General features: G+C 39.4%; 1 protein-coding gene across 13 annotated transcripts in view; it reads left to right on the top strand.

Moving 5' to 3' along the window:
* MAP2 (microtubule associated protein 2) overlaps positions 1-16,043 on the top strand; it is a 222,836-nt gene that overhangs the window by 192,451 nt on the left and 14,342 nt on the right. For 5 of the 13 annotated variants that reach the window (XM_045575759.1, XM_045575763.1, XM_045575756.1 and 2 more), the window contains 7 exons: positions 784-1,002; positions 2,726-6,421; positions 6,628-6,834; positions 7,007-7,141; positions 10,009-10,070; positions 13,619-13,789; positions 15,080-15,233. In XM_045575759.1, the coding sequence (XP_045431715.1) occupies positions 784-1,002; positions 2,726-6,421; positions 6,628-6,834; positions 7,007-7,141; positions 10,009-10,070; positions 13,619-13,789; positions 15,080-15,233 (4,644 nt within the window). The remainder of the gene's footprint in view (positions 1-783; positions 1,003-2,725; positions 6,422-6,627; positions 6,835-7,006; positions 7,142-10,008; positions 10,071-13,618; positions 13,790-15,079; positions 15,234-16,043) is intronic. The other 8 variants (XM_045575766.1, XM_045575765.1, XM_045575768.1 and 5 more) reach the window with 6 other exon arrangements.

Genomic DNA, 16,043 nt, shown 5'->3' with positions numbered 1-16,043 from the left:
TTTTTTTTTAATAGGTTGAACTTGTCCCTGAGCCTTGTTTTTCAAAATATTTTACTTACTCTTTTAAAGTTTTTATATTCTCTACTATCATATAATGTAGTGAAGGTAAAATAAATTGAGTTAGACAGTCTTTCACCATTGAAATACTATTCAATAAATTACATTTTAAATAGCTTTGGTGAACTTCATGATACAGCTGTAAAGGTAATTGATTGGATCTTATTTTGAGACCAAGGCTTTTTTTTAATTTTTATTCCCCGGGTTCTTTAGCAAAGTTTGCATGTTTTAAATAAAGTGATCAGAAATTCATATGTAGGGACTTCGTGCGTTGGAGAAAACAGCACGTGTCTGACGAGTGTAAAGTGTTTTGTTTTTTTAATACATCAATGCATCTGTCTTTTCACCGCCATCTGTTATCTGGTAGCACCATCTCTTCCTTCCAACAAGCTTCTCACATGTGTGCAACTCATTGCCATTTCCACCAAGTGGATTCCTGGTTTTATGTTGCCATATTACAAGTGGTAATAGAGCAATAAAACCATTTCAGCTCTCAAATTTTAAGATAAACAACCTTTTCATGAGACTTTCAAAGGCATCATTATTAAGCAGATTCTACCCAAGTTTTCCGAGCAATCATTAGCCTGCATTGCATTCGAACATTAAGTCGCTCATCCAAATGGTAAAAGAAACTCTCCTGAGCTGAAAGTGTGCCTTGGAATAATATGTCTGTGGTTGTGTGCATTGTTCTGTGGTCATGATGTCAACGTCTTTTTCATCCCTAAGAGGAAGCAGCGCTAGAGGGTCCAGTGGCTGAGGAAGAGAAGCCCGGCCCTCTTCCTGGGAAAGAGTGTGGGGCTGCCAAGGTCTCAGGCCCACCCGAGGGCCTTGGTGAGGGCCCAGTGGAATCTAGGCTGGAGGCCCGTAGAGTTCCCGAGGAGACAAGTGTGAAAGAGGTCACGGAGGTGTCTCCGGAAGTAAAAACCCCTTCCTCTGCCCGGGAAGGTGTGTCTTTCTTAGGATGTGCACGTGTCTTGTTGCAAATGATCTCTCCAGCAGCTGACCGGCCTGATGCCTGTCCAATGCTATCCCACTGCCGAGGCTTCTCAGGAGCCCACACCGCTGACAGGCTTGCCGAGCGGAAGGGTGGCTTGCGCAGGGGCAGCAGCTTGGTTGGCCACCGCTGCGGCTGGCTCCCGGGTTTACGTTGCCATGATACAATCCGCTTTGCAGCCAGGCTGATGATGCTGTGTGAGCTTTTTGTCCCTCCGCCCCCTCTCATCTCAAATGTTTGCCAGTCACATTGCTAATACATGTATATTTTTATTTGTTTCTTTTGGGGACAGCAACTCATATGCTTTTGTTTCAAGTCGCGGAGTTGAGTTTTCGCACATGGAGGCTTCAATGACAGAATCATTTTTGTTTGCAACCGCAATATGCTCTGTTTTTTTTTATGCTTCAACGAGGACTGGTTTGGTTTCCTTAAAAGCTCCCGCTGATGCTTCTCATATCATTTCCTTTCCATGGCAGCCAACCCCTTTGGTCATCCCCATATCTCTTGAGTTTTCATTCATCTGATCTTTATTAGGAGTTCATAAACTATTTTTTTTTCTATTGTTACAACAGGACACACAAGTATATAAGGTAATCATGATCCATACACTTGCTCTTCAAGAGATGACTGGATTTTATTATCCTCCCCCCCCCCCCCCCGGGATATTTTCCAGATAAATATATTTGGTCCTAGTGACCACAGTGAAGTACCTTTAACCTTGGAACCAAGGGAGACTCTGAAGCCTTCTTGACTGGTGAACAAGTTAAAAAACAGAGTCATGTACTCCTGTGGAGCATCTCTAAAGGCAAACTTCCAGTTGATTGTGTGCCAGGGAATGAGGAATAAGGTGATGACCGAGGAGAGAAAGATATTATAGAGTTGACACTCTTTAAAATTTTATTACCCGTATGACTTCCCAGGACTAACATTATAATTCAGGTTTTCTTATATTTATCATAAAGACTAAGTAATATTTGTTAAGAATTTTGAATCCATGATAGAAATTGACTTGTCGGTTCTTAGACCATACCATATAAAGTCAATAACAAATATTTATTAATAGTCCTGAAATTTAATCTTAATGAATTTAAAAAAACAATTTTAGTAATTGTTCAATACCCCCAAAATTTGTTGATCAAGATAAAATCATAAACTTTTATTATAAACGAATTGATCTCTGCCCATGGCTTACCAATTTACTTTTAAATGAGAAAACAATAAGTTCAGTAGAAATCAGTCCTTTTCCATATTTAGTCCTATATATATATATATATATATATATATATATATGAGTTTTGCACCCCAATAGCTACATATCAGTATTCTTTAATTCACAATTTTTATCTGAAAAAGAAATCTAAATTTTTTCTACTATACTACTTATCACATACTGCTTAGAAGAGACTAAACAAAGGACAAAAGAATAGTCAAAATATCCTCTCTCACAATTTCTGTATGCATTAATTCACAAAAAGAGCTCATCTTAGCAACGAATATATCTCAATCCTGACATTTTCATATTGATTTTTAAATGGGTAGCATGTGTGCATGCTCCATAGTTTTTTTCTTTTTACCCTGCCATTCATTTGTCATTTCAAATATAATTTTAAGCTTACTGCCTGAAAGCACTTGCCTATTGTTTAAAAAAAAAAAAAATCAACCCAATTGCTTCAGGTTTACTTACAGCCTCGAAGATGGAGTTCCATGATCAACAGGAATTGACTGCCTCTTTACCTGAGCCATTAGCCAAGAAAGAAAAGGAAAGCAAGCCTGGTGAAGATCTTAAACATGCTGCCTTAGCTTCTCAGCCCGAGACAAGGGAAATGTCCTCAGATAAAAAGGACAGACAAGGCCCAGAAGAAGGGAGAGTGCCTCTCACTCTGTTTGGGCACCCTCTTGGTGCCGGCCCAGAAGACTCGAAACCGAAGGCAGAACCAAGCCTGGTGGTCCCAGGTATTGATCTCCCTCCAGAAACCCCAGTTCCAAAAGGACAAAAGGACTGGTTCATCGAAATGCCAGTGGAAACAAAGAAGGATGAGTGGGGTTTAGTTGCTCCGATATCTCCTGGCCCTCTGACACCCATGAGGAAAACAGATGTGTTCGAGGATATCCCAAAATGGGAAGGGAGACAATTTGATTCTCCCATGCCGAGCCCTTTTCACAGTGGAAGCTTCACTCTCCCTTCAGATGTGATGAAGAATGAAATAGTGGAAGAAGCGTCGCCTCTTTCCCCGGCCCTATTACAGTCAGATGACAAAAAATCTCTGGAAGAAACCGGTGGCCCGGGAACTGCCAAAGACACTGCTAAAGGCGAAGAGCCCCATAAGGATAAACATTACGAAATGGCAGAAGTACTAGCCCCAGAGGCAATCCCCTCACCCAGAGATGCCCACATGCTGGATGTAGAAGAATGTGTCCCAGAGAAAGTTCTGGAAGATGACAAAGGAGCCGTCAAGCAAGACAGTGTGCAGAAAAAGGAGACGTCCACCCTGAGTGGTCAGGAATCTCCACTGACTGAAAAGGAATCTCAGCTAAAGCTTGAGGGAAAGACAACTGTTCCTGACAAAGAAGCCATGCCGAAAGAGCGTGAGCCCCCCAAACCGACAGACAAAGAAACAGGTGTAAGTCAGCCCTCCCCAGAGCATGCTTTCTCAAAAGAACAGAAAGACCAACAGCCTGCCACAGACACACGAAAACAGGAGACATTCCCTGTGTGTTTGGAGCAATCAGTGACAAGCTCAGCCCTGACCACTACAGTGCCGGAGAAGGAGCCAGCTGTGCTAAGTGAGAAGAATGCCATCGAGGATCTGTTCGAAGAAAAGGCTGCTGACAAAGGTAACAAAGTCGAAGGAGCTGGGGCTGCAATATTAGCTGAGCTTGGTGTGCCATTTTATGAAGATAAGTCGGGAATGTCCAAGTACTTTGAAACGTCTGCCTTGAAAGAAGAAGTGACAAAAAGCTTCCAGCCAGGAAGTGATTACTATGAACTGAGCGACACAAGAGAAAGCGCCCAAGGGCCTTTTGATACCGTATCTCCCCTGCATACACGTGGTGACAAGGCAGGCAAAGAATTACAGCCTGGCACTCCAGCACAAGAAACGGGCTATAGCACTCTTGCAAAGAGTTACCCACCCGATTTACCTGAAGAGCCCAGTTCTCCACAAGAAAGAATGTTCACTATTGACCCAAAAGTGTATGGGGAGAAAAGAGATCTCCATAGCAAGAATAAGGATGATCTGACACTAAGCAGGAGCTTAGGACTCGGTGGTAGGTCCGCAATAGAACAGAGAAGCATGTCCATCAATTTGCCCATGTCTTGCCTGGATTCCATAGCCCTTGGCTTCAACTTCAGCCGGGGGCATGACCTTTCTCCTCTGGCTTCTGATATTCTCACCAACACCAGTGGAAGTATGGACGAAGGCGATGATTACCTGCCGGCCACCACCCCAGCCCTGGAGAAGGCCCCTTGCTTCCCCATAGAAAGCCAAGAGGAGGAAGAAGAACAAATACAGGAGGGAAAAGCCACCAGAGAGGGAAACGCTCAAGTCGAGACAGCGTGTGAATCGCCATTCCTACCCCAAGATTATTACAAAAACGGTGCTGTCATGGCCCCCGACCTGCCTGAAATGCTAGACCTGGCAGGCACAAGGTCAAGACTAGCTTCTGTGAGTGCAGACGCCGAGGTTGGCAGGAGGAAGTCGGTCCCATCAGGGAATGTCATTGAGGAGAACCGCACTGGCTTGCCCCCGGTCACTGATGAGAACCACGTCATCGTTAAGGCGGACAGCCAGCTCGAAGACATGGGCTACTGTGTGTTCAATAAGTACACCGTCCCCCTCCCATCACCTGTCCAGGACAGTGAGAACTTATCGGGAGAGGGTGGCTCTTTTTACGAAGGCGCCGATGATAAAGTACGACGAGATTTGGTCACAGACCTTTCCTTGGTTGAAGTGAAATTGGCAGCTGCCGGAAGAGTCAGAGATGAGCTCAGTGCTGAGAAAGACGTGTCTCCACAGCCAGGACTGAGTAGGGAGTTTGAGCTGGAGAGGAAATCCAGTGATAAGTTGGACACTGTGCCAGAAAAGAGTGAAGAACATACTGATTCAAAAGAGCATGCCCGGGAATCCGAAGAGGCTGGTGACAAAGTTGACGCGTTTGGATTAGGAACAACCTATGAGCATGCCTTGGCCAAAGAACCGACAGTGTCAAAAGATGCAGAGAAAGGTCTCAGCTCAGTGCCAGAGGTCGCTGAGGCAGAACCATCCAAAAAAGCTGCATCGGAGCTGAATTTTGCCGCAAAGAGAGCTGAGCAAGGTCACTTAGATATTAAAGTCAGCGAGTTTGGACAGATGGCCTCAGGGCTAAACGTAGATGCTGGAAAGCCAACAGAGCCTAAATTCGAGGCCCCCCAGGACCTCACTCTCTTATCCGGGGCACCTCAGGAGGCAGATGCGTTTATGGGCGTTGAGTCAGGCCACGTGAGAGAAGGCACCAAAGTCAGCGAGACGGAAGTTAAGGAGAAGGTGGCCAAGCCTGACCTGGTCCACCAGGAGGCTGTGGACAAAGAAGAGTCCTACGAGTCCAGCGGAGAGCATGAGAGCCTGACCATGGAGTCCTTGAAGCCTGAGGAGGGCAAGAAGGAGACTTCCCCGGAATCTTCTCTCATTCAAGACGACATCGCCGTCAAATCATCCGTGGAAGTTCCTTGTGCCCCTGCTGTTTCAGAGGCCGAGTTAGCCCAGGATGAGAGCACGGATGTCCAGTTGGAATCTACTCAGCCACCCAAGGAAGAGAGCAAAGAGACCCCAGGCATCTCCATCACACCCTCTGAGGTCACAGAGCCATTGCTTGGAGCCGCCGAGGCCGAACCAGCAGAAGCCCAAACCGAGGAAGAAGAGATAGAAGCGCGGGGAGAATATGATAAACTGCTCTTCCGCTCGGACACCCTGCAGATTGCCGACCTGGGTGTCCCCGGCGCCAGGGAGGAGATGGTGGAGACCTGCCCAGCTGAACACAAAGGCGTGATCGAGTCCGTGGTGACCATCGAGGATGATTTCATCACCGTAGTGCAGACCACCACCGATGAGGGGGAGTCCGGGTCCCACAGCGTGCGCTTCGCAGCCCTGGAGCAGCCGGAGGTGGAGAGGAGACCACCCCCTCGGGCCCAGGCCGAGGAGGAGCTGGAAGTAGAAGAGGCAGCGGAAGTCCAGGCAGGACCCAAGGATGGCGCCCCCAAGGCTCCAGCTTCCCCTGAGAGAGAAGTGGCTGGGCTCTCAGAGTACAAGACAGAAACCTATGATGATTACAAAGACGAGACCACCATTGATGACTCCATCATGGATGCTGACAGCCTCTGGGTGGACACTCAAGGTGTGCATTTTTTTTTTTTTTTTAATTTTCTGCTCCCAAAGAAAATCCCATAACCTAATGGATTTTTTCCCCTTCATTTTAAACCTCTAAAAACGCCCCTTTGTCTCTTTCTTTTTGCATTTTGTTCAATGGATGAAGGGTTCTGCACACTTGTTACTAATGCTCTTCTTGTTGTTCTTGTTGTCATGATTTGCTTTGATCCGCAGATGATGATAGGAGCATCATGACAGAACAGTTAGAAACTATCCCTAAAGAGGAGAAAGCTGAAAAGGAAGCTCGGAGACCATCTCTCGAGAAACATAGAAAAGAAAAGCCTTTTAAACCCGGGAGAGGCAGAATTTCCACCCCGGAAAGAAAAGTAGCTAAAAAGGAACCTAGCACAGTCTCCAGAGATGAAGTGAGAAGGAAAAAAGGTTCATTTAACAATCACTTCTTTAAAAATGTTTGTGACGTTAATTCGTTATTACTCTTTTTATAGAAGAAACTTCTAACCGTGGTAACTATTGAATGAAATTTTGTTCGGTTTTGTTCCAAGTGTTTATTTTTCTCCTGATGGTATGCTTTTCTGTGTTTTCTTATTCATAGCAGTTTATAAGAAGGCTGAACTTGCTAAAAAAACAGAAGTTCAGGCCCACTCTCCTTCCAGGAAATTCATTTTAAAACCTGCTATCAAATATACTAGACCAACTCAACTCTCCTGTGTTAAGCGGAAAACGACAGGTGACTTGTTCAATTCTGCAATGTGGCTGGCAAACATAGACATGTTTTGTTTTGTTTCTGTTTTTTAAATTTCATTACCGTAGCAGCTTCTTCATTTTATTTTTTTCTTCCAAAAGTATCTCAGTAGTCATGAACGATTTCAGCTATTACATGTCTTGTATCATTATTCTTTTTTTTTTTTTTTCCCTCCCTGCAGAAGAGGTCATGACCATCTGTTTCTTTGTCATGCTCAGACTTAACAGTGATTGTATCTTGGCATTGTGCTCTAGTGTCACGTTCTGGGGACTCGTATTTTCATTCTGTGTGTTTGGGTAGACGAGATGGCGATGAATATAACCGTGGTATGCATTCTCATTATTTTGCTTATTTATCTCCCTCATGCTTAAACCCATATGTATTTGTCCTGCTTTCTAAAATGTTACTGCCAAATCTGTTACTGATGTTGATGAACTTACTAAAAGCCACCAAGAGTGCATAGTGATTTAGAGATTGAAAATGAAAAGCAAATCTGAGTTAAAATAGTGGTTGCACAATTACTTTGCTTTGGATGACAGCAGGGGAGGGGAAGGAAACAAAATTACCTGGTAATCTCAAATTTTATTTCTCAGATACAAAATTATAAAGGTTTTTCAATCTATGGGATGTATCTCTCAGCTGATATTCCATCATTGGGCTTTTCTTAAATGTGTTGGGTCCCATATTACTCAGTGTTCAGTAATCAAAGATAAAACACTCTCTCCCCATAGAATTTCTTAGCGTTTAGGTGTATTTCTATTTTATTGCCTTCTTATTTTTTTCTTCTTCAAATATACTTTTTCTTTTTTTACTGTTGAAAAAGTGATGGGATGAAGGAGCACAAATCATATAAAAGCCATAAAATATTTATAATGCAAGCTCCATTCCTAAATTGTAGTATTAAGTATTTATTTACATGTATAATTATACTATGATAATCTTAATTTATGACATATTTTATTTTAACATTTCTTAAATGGCATACTTGCAGTCTACAAAATTAGATATCAGATTGTGAAATCAGGAAGGACTATTTTGCTTTCCATTTACATTAGAAGTGCCTTTTTATAAACATTCAGATGGTTTTAAATGTTAAGAGCAGCATTAACTTTTGTAAAAAGAAATCCAGATTATTGATGATTTTGTGATAGCTGCTAATATCTCAAGTATTTTGTATTTGTATCCTTCATATCGGAATCGCTTAATATGCTTTTCTTCAAGAACTAGTCTCAAAGGTGGTATTTGAAAGTGGAAGACTTACAATTTTGCACAAACACTGATAATAAAAATTCAGGATGAGGAGTTACTCTACTCAATAGTTAGGAATTGACATGCCATCTCTAAATCTTATATCCACATCTTAGTTCATTTTTTCATTAAACATTCAATTTTCCTTCTAGTTAGCCAGATACTTGGGCAGGCAGAAACTCTTGATTTGGGCATAAAAATCCTATATTCTACCTGAAAGGATGAAAGAATATATCAGGATTTTGGAATTTCAGAGGAAATGTCAAGTGGTATGGTGAAGTACCTACATGTCATTTCTAGTCAAGATCTTTGTATTAATTGGGATCTTCCTTACTCTATTCAAAGGTTAGTACTCAATCAGAAAGCATACACCAAACAGGGTGACATTGGCTTGTAGCAAACCCTATGACACAGAAATCTGGGGGGGGGGGGGGGGGGGGGAGAAAGAAAGAAAGAAATAGTAAGAATACATCATTTTCACAGCTTCTTCCTAAAAAAGAAAAAAGAAAAAAAAAAAAAAAACAGTTCCAGAATCTGTGAATAATCTTACTAACCAATCCTAAATAGCACGTACCATATTGTAGACAGTAATTATTTTTGTGTTAGAGCTGCAGATGGCATAAGGAACTTTCTGAAACTCATGCAAAATGCTTACTAGTATACGGATAAGGGTTCCCCCGCCCCCAACTCAGGATTTCTCTTTTCTGAAAGAAAATTAAGGAGGAAGTAAATACGCAAGCTTGTGTCTGCCTTTTTAAGCACAACTTTTAAATGCAGATGGTTTTCCAAAACGCAAAGGATTGTTTTCAGTTGTGAGAGATATTTATAGTCAAGTCAGGTAAGTTATCAACAGAAAATACGCTGGAGATAATGGAGTTTTCAAATTGACGCCAGAAGTATGAAAGAGTAGCAAGAGAAACAACAGTAACAGATGTGGTAATAATTCCATGCAGTCACTTCGTGTGTAGGGCATGTACTATATGACCAAAGTCAAAGTTCTCTCATGTTTTCTCTCTATGACAACCTCTTTTGCTTCCCTTCTCTGCTCATGTGATATGTTTCACATCAAATAAGTGTGTCATTCGTATTGTAACATGAAAGGGTGCGGAGGGGAAAGGAGTTGGCTGGCCAAGAGCGTTTGGAACATGAAAGGCAGAAGTGCCTGTAGGTATGGCAATGGCTGCAAAAAAAAAAAGAGTTTGGGGATTATCTTCATGAGCTCTCTTTTATATCATGCCAACGGGAGAAACCAGACGGGCCCTTCTTCCTTAAATTCTATAGCAATCCGGGTGCTATTCTGTGACTCCAGTGCTAAAGGATCTATCCTCATGTAGTAATAATGTAAAGGTGCATTGGTAACCAACAGGAAATGATTTGGTGTGCTTCCCTGTGCTTTGGTAAACCCGGGGCTATCTTACTGTGCACACCCTAGAGTGGAGTGTTGCTATTGTTCAGGTTTCTATAGGTCACTGAGTTTGAGTCTCAAAATGAGCAAAATTTTGCTTTGCATTAGTTGACACAACGAACTACCCAACGTGGATAAAGCATGTGTGTGGTGTGTAGCCATTCAGTTTGGGGTTATCTCTGTCTTCTCTCTCCCGCAGCAGCAGGCGGCGACTTGTATCAGGTTCCCAGTGCATTTAAACAGGCGAAGGACAAAGTCTCCGTGAGTAAAACAACTTTCTCCCTGTTCCTCACTTGAAGGTCCTCTTGGTATTAGTGGCTATGTTTTACTAACTTTAGATTTAATTTAGACTTTAGCTGTTTACTCTTAACTGTCGTAAAATCAGAATGGTTCTCGGTGGCATTCAGGCATGTCTCAATGTCTTCTGCAATGACTTGTCGTCGGTGAGGGCTGCTCTTTATTAGGAAGACAAAACATACAAAACATCACAGAGATCTGGTAAAAAGGGGGAAGCCCAATATTTTGTTTTCATAGATTCAAGATAAATTGTTATAGTCAACACAAAATTAAATTTTATAATACATATTTATTGTGTCTACCAAATAAGAATCTGAGCAAATTGAGCATGCAGATAGAGCAAAATATAGTAAAAATATTATAATCCCCTTATCTAAAGACAACTACAGTTACCATTTTGATGTAAAAATCTTTGTTTTTCTCCTACACAATTATAGGTTTAATAACAAAAGCACAATCTATCAATTGTTTAATTAAACAGTAAACAGAATTCCATGTCACTGAGCATTCTTATACATTATCTTAATGACTATATCACATTGCATTTTATTTATTCATAGAATATACTTAATTAACTCCCTATTATTCACACTATTTTTTGTTATTTTTAGCACTATTACTATGCAGAAATCATTTTTTGCTAAATCCTATAAATGCATTCTTGTGCATTTCCTGTAGTGAAATTATTGTTCAAGAAGAAGGCCCATATTTAAAGTTTTTGACCAAGGTTGTCAGATTGTCCTCCATTAAGATTCTACTGACTTTTATGCCCTGTTGTATATAGAAGCACCCACGTTCACCATTCTTACTAGCTATTCCTACACTTTTTCTATATTTCTCAAGTTATGAAGATGAAATATCTTAATGTTCTAATTTGCTTGTATTGATGATATTTAACTCCTTTATATATTTAAAATCTTTTTTAGTTTTTATTTTGTAAACTTTATGTTTATATTATTAACCATATTTTAAAAACCTTCAGAAGACCGAAGACAACATGACTTTTCTTATTGAAAGAAAAATTGTAAAATCCTAAAATTACAACAGATCATTTGAATGATGTTAATTAGTAACATATCACAGTGTTCTCAGCCAACATGTATGATATGTGAATCACAATTCTTTGTTTAGCTTTTTAAAAACAAGTAAGATTTTAGACTTCCACTTTTTATTTATTGTGAAAAATAGGAATTCATTTTTAATAACAGCCAGATTATATTTTATATAATCTTGAACACAAGGAGCTTTATGTTGATAAAAATATAAATAGATATATATTTATTTAATTTTTATATAGATGTTTTCAGACATAGTCTTGAACATATAGAAAGCCATAGAATCCATTTATTGCTTTGAGAAATATTAGTGTTTATTTTGAAAACATTGTGATTTTAAGATTTGTATATCTTCACCGTCTGCTTCTGATGAGCAACTAGTCAGTGATGATGTTTAAGAGCAGGGATAGAACAGACCAGGTCCAATATTAACTATATTATCTTTTCTTCCTATGTCTTCATTTTCCAAAAATAATGGAAGGGTTAAAAATTTCTATTTCATAAGTTAACTGTAAACATTAAATATAGTAATTTTATAAAATAGTGCCTAGAACATAGCATTTAACAGTGATAGTTGCTATTACTATTACTATTACTATTATTATTATTATTATTATTATTATTATTATACAAATCTTTGGCAGCAGATATGGAAAGTAGATTTGAGCTTTCCCCCATTAGGGAAAAAATGTTTCAGTGTATATTGTTTGAAAAATGTTTAGAAAAATTTCTTAAAAGTGCCTTTGCCTTTGAATAATTCAACAGGAATTGGCATTCAATGCTTACACTTAAGATCAAAACTATATACATCTTCTGACACAAAATGAACCTTCCCCTTGTAAATACCCATCTCATTTTTCTGAGGAAAATTAGACCACCATTCTTTCCAGCTGTTTTTCACTAAACATCCCTCTTTTTGCTTCCTTGTAACCCTATTTGTTTCTGTTCCTTAAAATCCTATGATAAACTTTTCTTTTTCTCTGATATTCAGTACACTCATCAGAATAGTTATCTCTGATTTTTCAATTGACTTTTATTGTGAACCTGACCTATAAACCTTCATTTCATTTTGATTATTTGTTTGTTCATTTTATGTTGATTTTGTTTTTAGCATCAGATTAATAGTTTTCTTTTATAATTTGTGGCAATTCAGTCACTCACTTTTCTTTCCTGTATTCACACTTTTGAAATTCATTATTTTGTGGGGAACATCCATAAAAATTTTTAAAAAATGACTTGTGCTGACCCAGTCAACACTTCCCAGACCAGGCGCCGGCTCTGTGCAGCAGGAGGAGGACTGTGCCACCAGTGCCAGGTCCTGCCTGTCAAAGCGGCTACGGGAGCTAGAAACCTGAGATGAGAAAATCTTGGTTTCGAGGGCTATTTTTAAACAACTAAATCATATTAATGATTTGAAGATATCCTTGGCTTTGTCATACTTGTCTGCATATTTAATAGAATTTCCCAAGAGACATGGGGCCTGCCAGTGTAGCTTACTTTCAAAACCATTGGCATCCACCCCACTTACTTCAAGTTGCCCACAATCTCCCCCTGTGTTATCAACACCTACAGATTCTGCCTTGGCTTTCTGTGGGCAGTCTCTTCAGTGCTGACTTTCCCTTTTGGAATTGGTAACACATCATACAAATCGTGGTCCATGAATGAAAATGTTATGAATTTTATGGCATAACTTCATCCCCAGTATGCATTTTTACTCATAAAATAAACTTTTATATATACAACCTCAGCAGTTTTCTGATAAAATCAATGTATATAATCTAAAATATATATTTTATCAACTTAAAAATATTTTAATTATTAGATTTTAAATATGCCTTGTTCTTTTTTTAATTTTATTTCAGAGAGGAAGGGAGAGGGAGATAGAAACTTCAATGATGAGAGAGAATCATTGATTGGCTACCTCCTGCATACAACCCACTTGGGATTGAGTCTGCAACCTGGGCCTGTGCCCTGACCAGGAATCAAACTTGAACTCCTGGTTCATAGGTCGATGCTCAACCACTGAGCCACACCAGCCAGGCTTATACCATATTCTAAAATTCTTGAAATGTGACCAGGATATTAATTATATATATATATACATCTTAAGAGCTGTTTTTATCAAAGGAACACATCCAACAAACTCACAAGATAGTATCATCTAAGAGAGTATCATGTAAGATCTATGGATTAATCAGACACTTTGTACATAGAATGCATAAAAAATATTTTAATCTGGATTCTCATATATGAATATTCCTAAGTTAAAAGGAGATTTTCAATGAAAATCTCTCATTCTCATAAAAATATACATCTCTGTCATCGTTTATAACCGTTTATCATGTGTTCTTATTTAAAATATACATTTAATTTTTATAAGTTTATACATTTTTAAATTTCCTTTTACTTCATAGTTTGGTTTATTTTGTGCTTTTGTTTGTTTTCTTTCATGGCTAGAACTCTACCTTGTCAAAGATTCCTGCCTTACAGGGTGACACAAAGTCCCCACGATGCAGCTCAGCCTGCCCTAGTCCGACTAAAAGGACTACATTTTCTGACGGTTTTTTAACACAGCCCTCCTCCGCGGGCTCCACAGCCCGTTTGCCACACTCAGAATCAGGGAACAAGGTAAGGCAGCAGGCCAGTCAAAGGCGCAGAAAGGAATCTAATTTGGGAAAAGGTTATAGGACAGAATCCAATAAGTGAATGAAAGCAAACACTTTAAATGCTGACAGGGGTGACATATAAATAATAGACCTTTATGAAAAATAAATGCAAATTAAAAGTTGGAGTAGCTATGAATAGTCTAACCATTAAAAAACTAGAAAATGTTTTCTTCTAGGTGTATCATCCATTAATTTATTATTGGATGATATACCTAGGAAATATAATTTAAATTTCAAATACAAACAAAATTTACTAAACATATTGCATATAGCATGTTACATATATAATCTAATATATAGTAGTATATTGTATAATCTAATAATACCAAATTATAGTACCCTGCACCTTCTCACAACCTGGGACCCCTCAGGAGGTGTTGGAGGCCTAGTGCATGGTTTCAGCCTAATCCTCACAGACCAGGCTGAGGGCAGGACCCCACTGGTGCACGAATCCATGCACAGGGCCTTTAGTATGCATAGATCTTTGGTTAATCTCTTCCCCCCTTCCCCTCTCCCATCTTCCCTCTGAGGTTCATCAGTCTGTTCCATGTTCTCATACCTGTGTGTTGAGCGTCTGCCCCCTGGTGGTCAGTGCACATCATAGCTACCGGTCAAACAATTGGACGGTCACTTAGATGTTTGTTATATATAGATAATACAGTAGAGAGTTTGGATTTGATATCAGACACATCAGGATTTAATACTAACGTTTGTTACCTACCAACTTGAAAAAATTATATAAAGTGATTAAGCCTGTCTCCTTTGGCTATAAAATGCATATCATTTTTGTGCTAAGAATTAAGTCATAAGTGAATATAAAGTGCTTCCAGTTCCTATGACATAAGTGCACAATGTACGCAAGGTCATTATGAGGAATATTATGCATGCAATGCCCTACTGCCATTCCTTTTTGATTAATAAATTATCGTGCTAATGTACAATAGATTTCTCAGTAAAATTATTAATTTGCTAAAATTGCTTGAGTAAATTCATTTTGCCTATATTATCAAGATTGGAACTTCATAATAAATTATTAATACTAAATCTAAAGTAATCCATTTTAAGAAAACCTCTAGGCAAGTATGAATTCTAAGTTTTGAAGGAGAAATGCTTATAAGCATTCAGTAGTGTGTACTAGAGAAATGAATCTAGCAGCACAGGAGGAAAAATAGCCAAAGCAATGCAATCACCTTGTATAATTAAAAATAAAGGTTCCCAAGAACCCAGCGTCCTTTTCCTCCCCCTCCCTCAGCACCAGGATGGAGTCACCAAGAGCCCAGAGAAGCGCTCTGCTCTGCCAAGACCCTCCTCCATCCTCCCTCCGCGGAGAGCTGTATCGGGAGACAGAGATGAGAACTCCTTCTCTCTCAACAGTTCCTTCTCCTCTTCAGCACGGCGGACCACTAGTAGGTTCCTTTGGTTTCTCTTCCTTTCTCATCAGGTTTCTAAAATCCCATAAGGAGAGCAGAACTTGCGTAGTTATACTTTACATTTGTCAAACTGTGCTTTAAAATCAGATTGCGTTTGTCCTAAGCATCAGGAAATCCAGACGGTGGATGGGTCCTAAGAGCTGTTTGAGTCAAAATGATTCATGGCAGAAATGAGTACATACTGCTTTGTTATTAAACGGGATTGGGACAACGTTGTTCTTCTCAGAATATGTTTCCCTCTTCTTTCACATTTAGTGTAAAAATAAATTTGACAGAAGTAATGAAGAAAATCTGTAGTAAGGTGTTTAGAAAATACATAGCTATAAAAACTTAACCCTTGAAATCTAATGGAAAGTCAATAATCAAAGCCTAGGATCCTGCTCAGTTTGTTGAGAATTTGCCTTCCAATCAAGCTGTAAACAGAGCGTGTTCTATGCCAGAGCTTTCTTTAGACTGATGGCCCATCATGTACTGGTTGATAGTTATCACAGTGTATGTAAAGATTATAAAAATGTTCTAATCATTCATTATCTACTTATATGCTGTGTTGTTACCAAGATTATCTAGTAAAGCCTGGGTTCAATACTTTCACAAATATGTTTCTATTACACCAAAAATGGCTACCATTTATTGAGACATAAAATGGCTACCATTTATTGAGATGCTAAAATCATAAGACACATTCTCCACGCAATTTAGTTAACAAAGCTAATGGTTAGGTATTAATAATCTCATTAAGTCTTCTAATGAGAAAACTGACCTTTTTAGAGAGGGTAACTTGTTCAG

This window comes from Pipistrellus kuhlii, unplaced genomic scaffold (assembly GCF_014108245.1).
Source record: "Pipistrellus kuhlii isolate mPipKuh1 unplaced genomic scaffold, mPipKuh1.p scaffold_m20_p_7, whole genome shotgun sequence".
Classification (NCBI taxonomy): Eukaryota; Metazoa; Chordata; class Mammalia; order Chiroptera; family Vespertilionidae; genus Pipistrellus; species Pipistrellus kuhlii.
The sequence above is the reverse complement of the archived record's forward strand: the minus strand, read 5'-3'. Positions and strand labels throughout refer to the sequence as shown.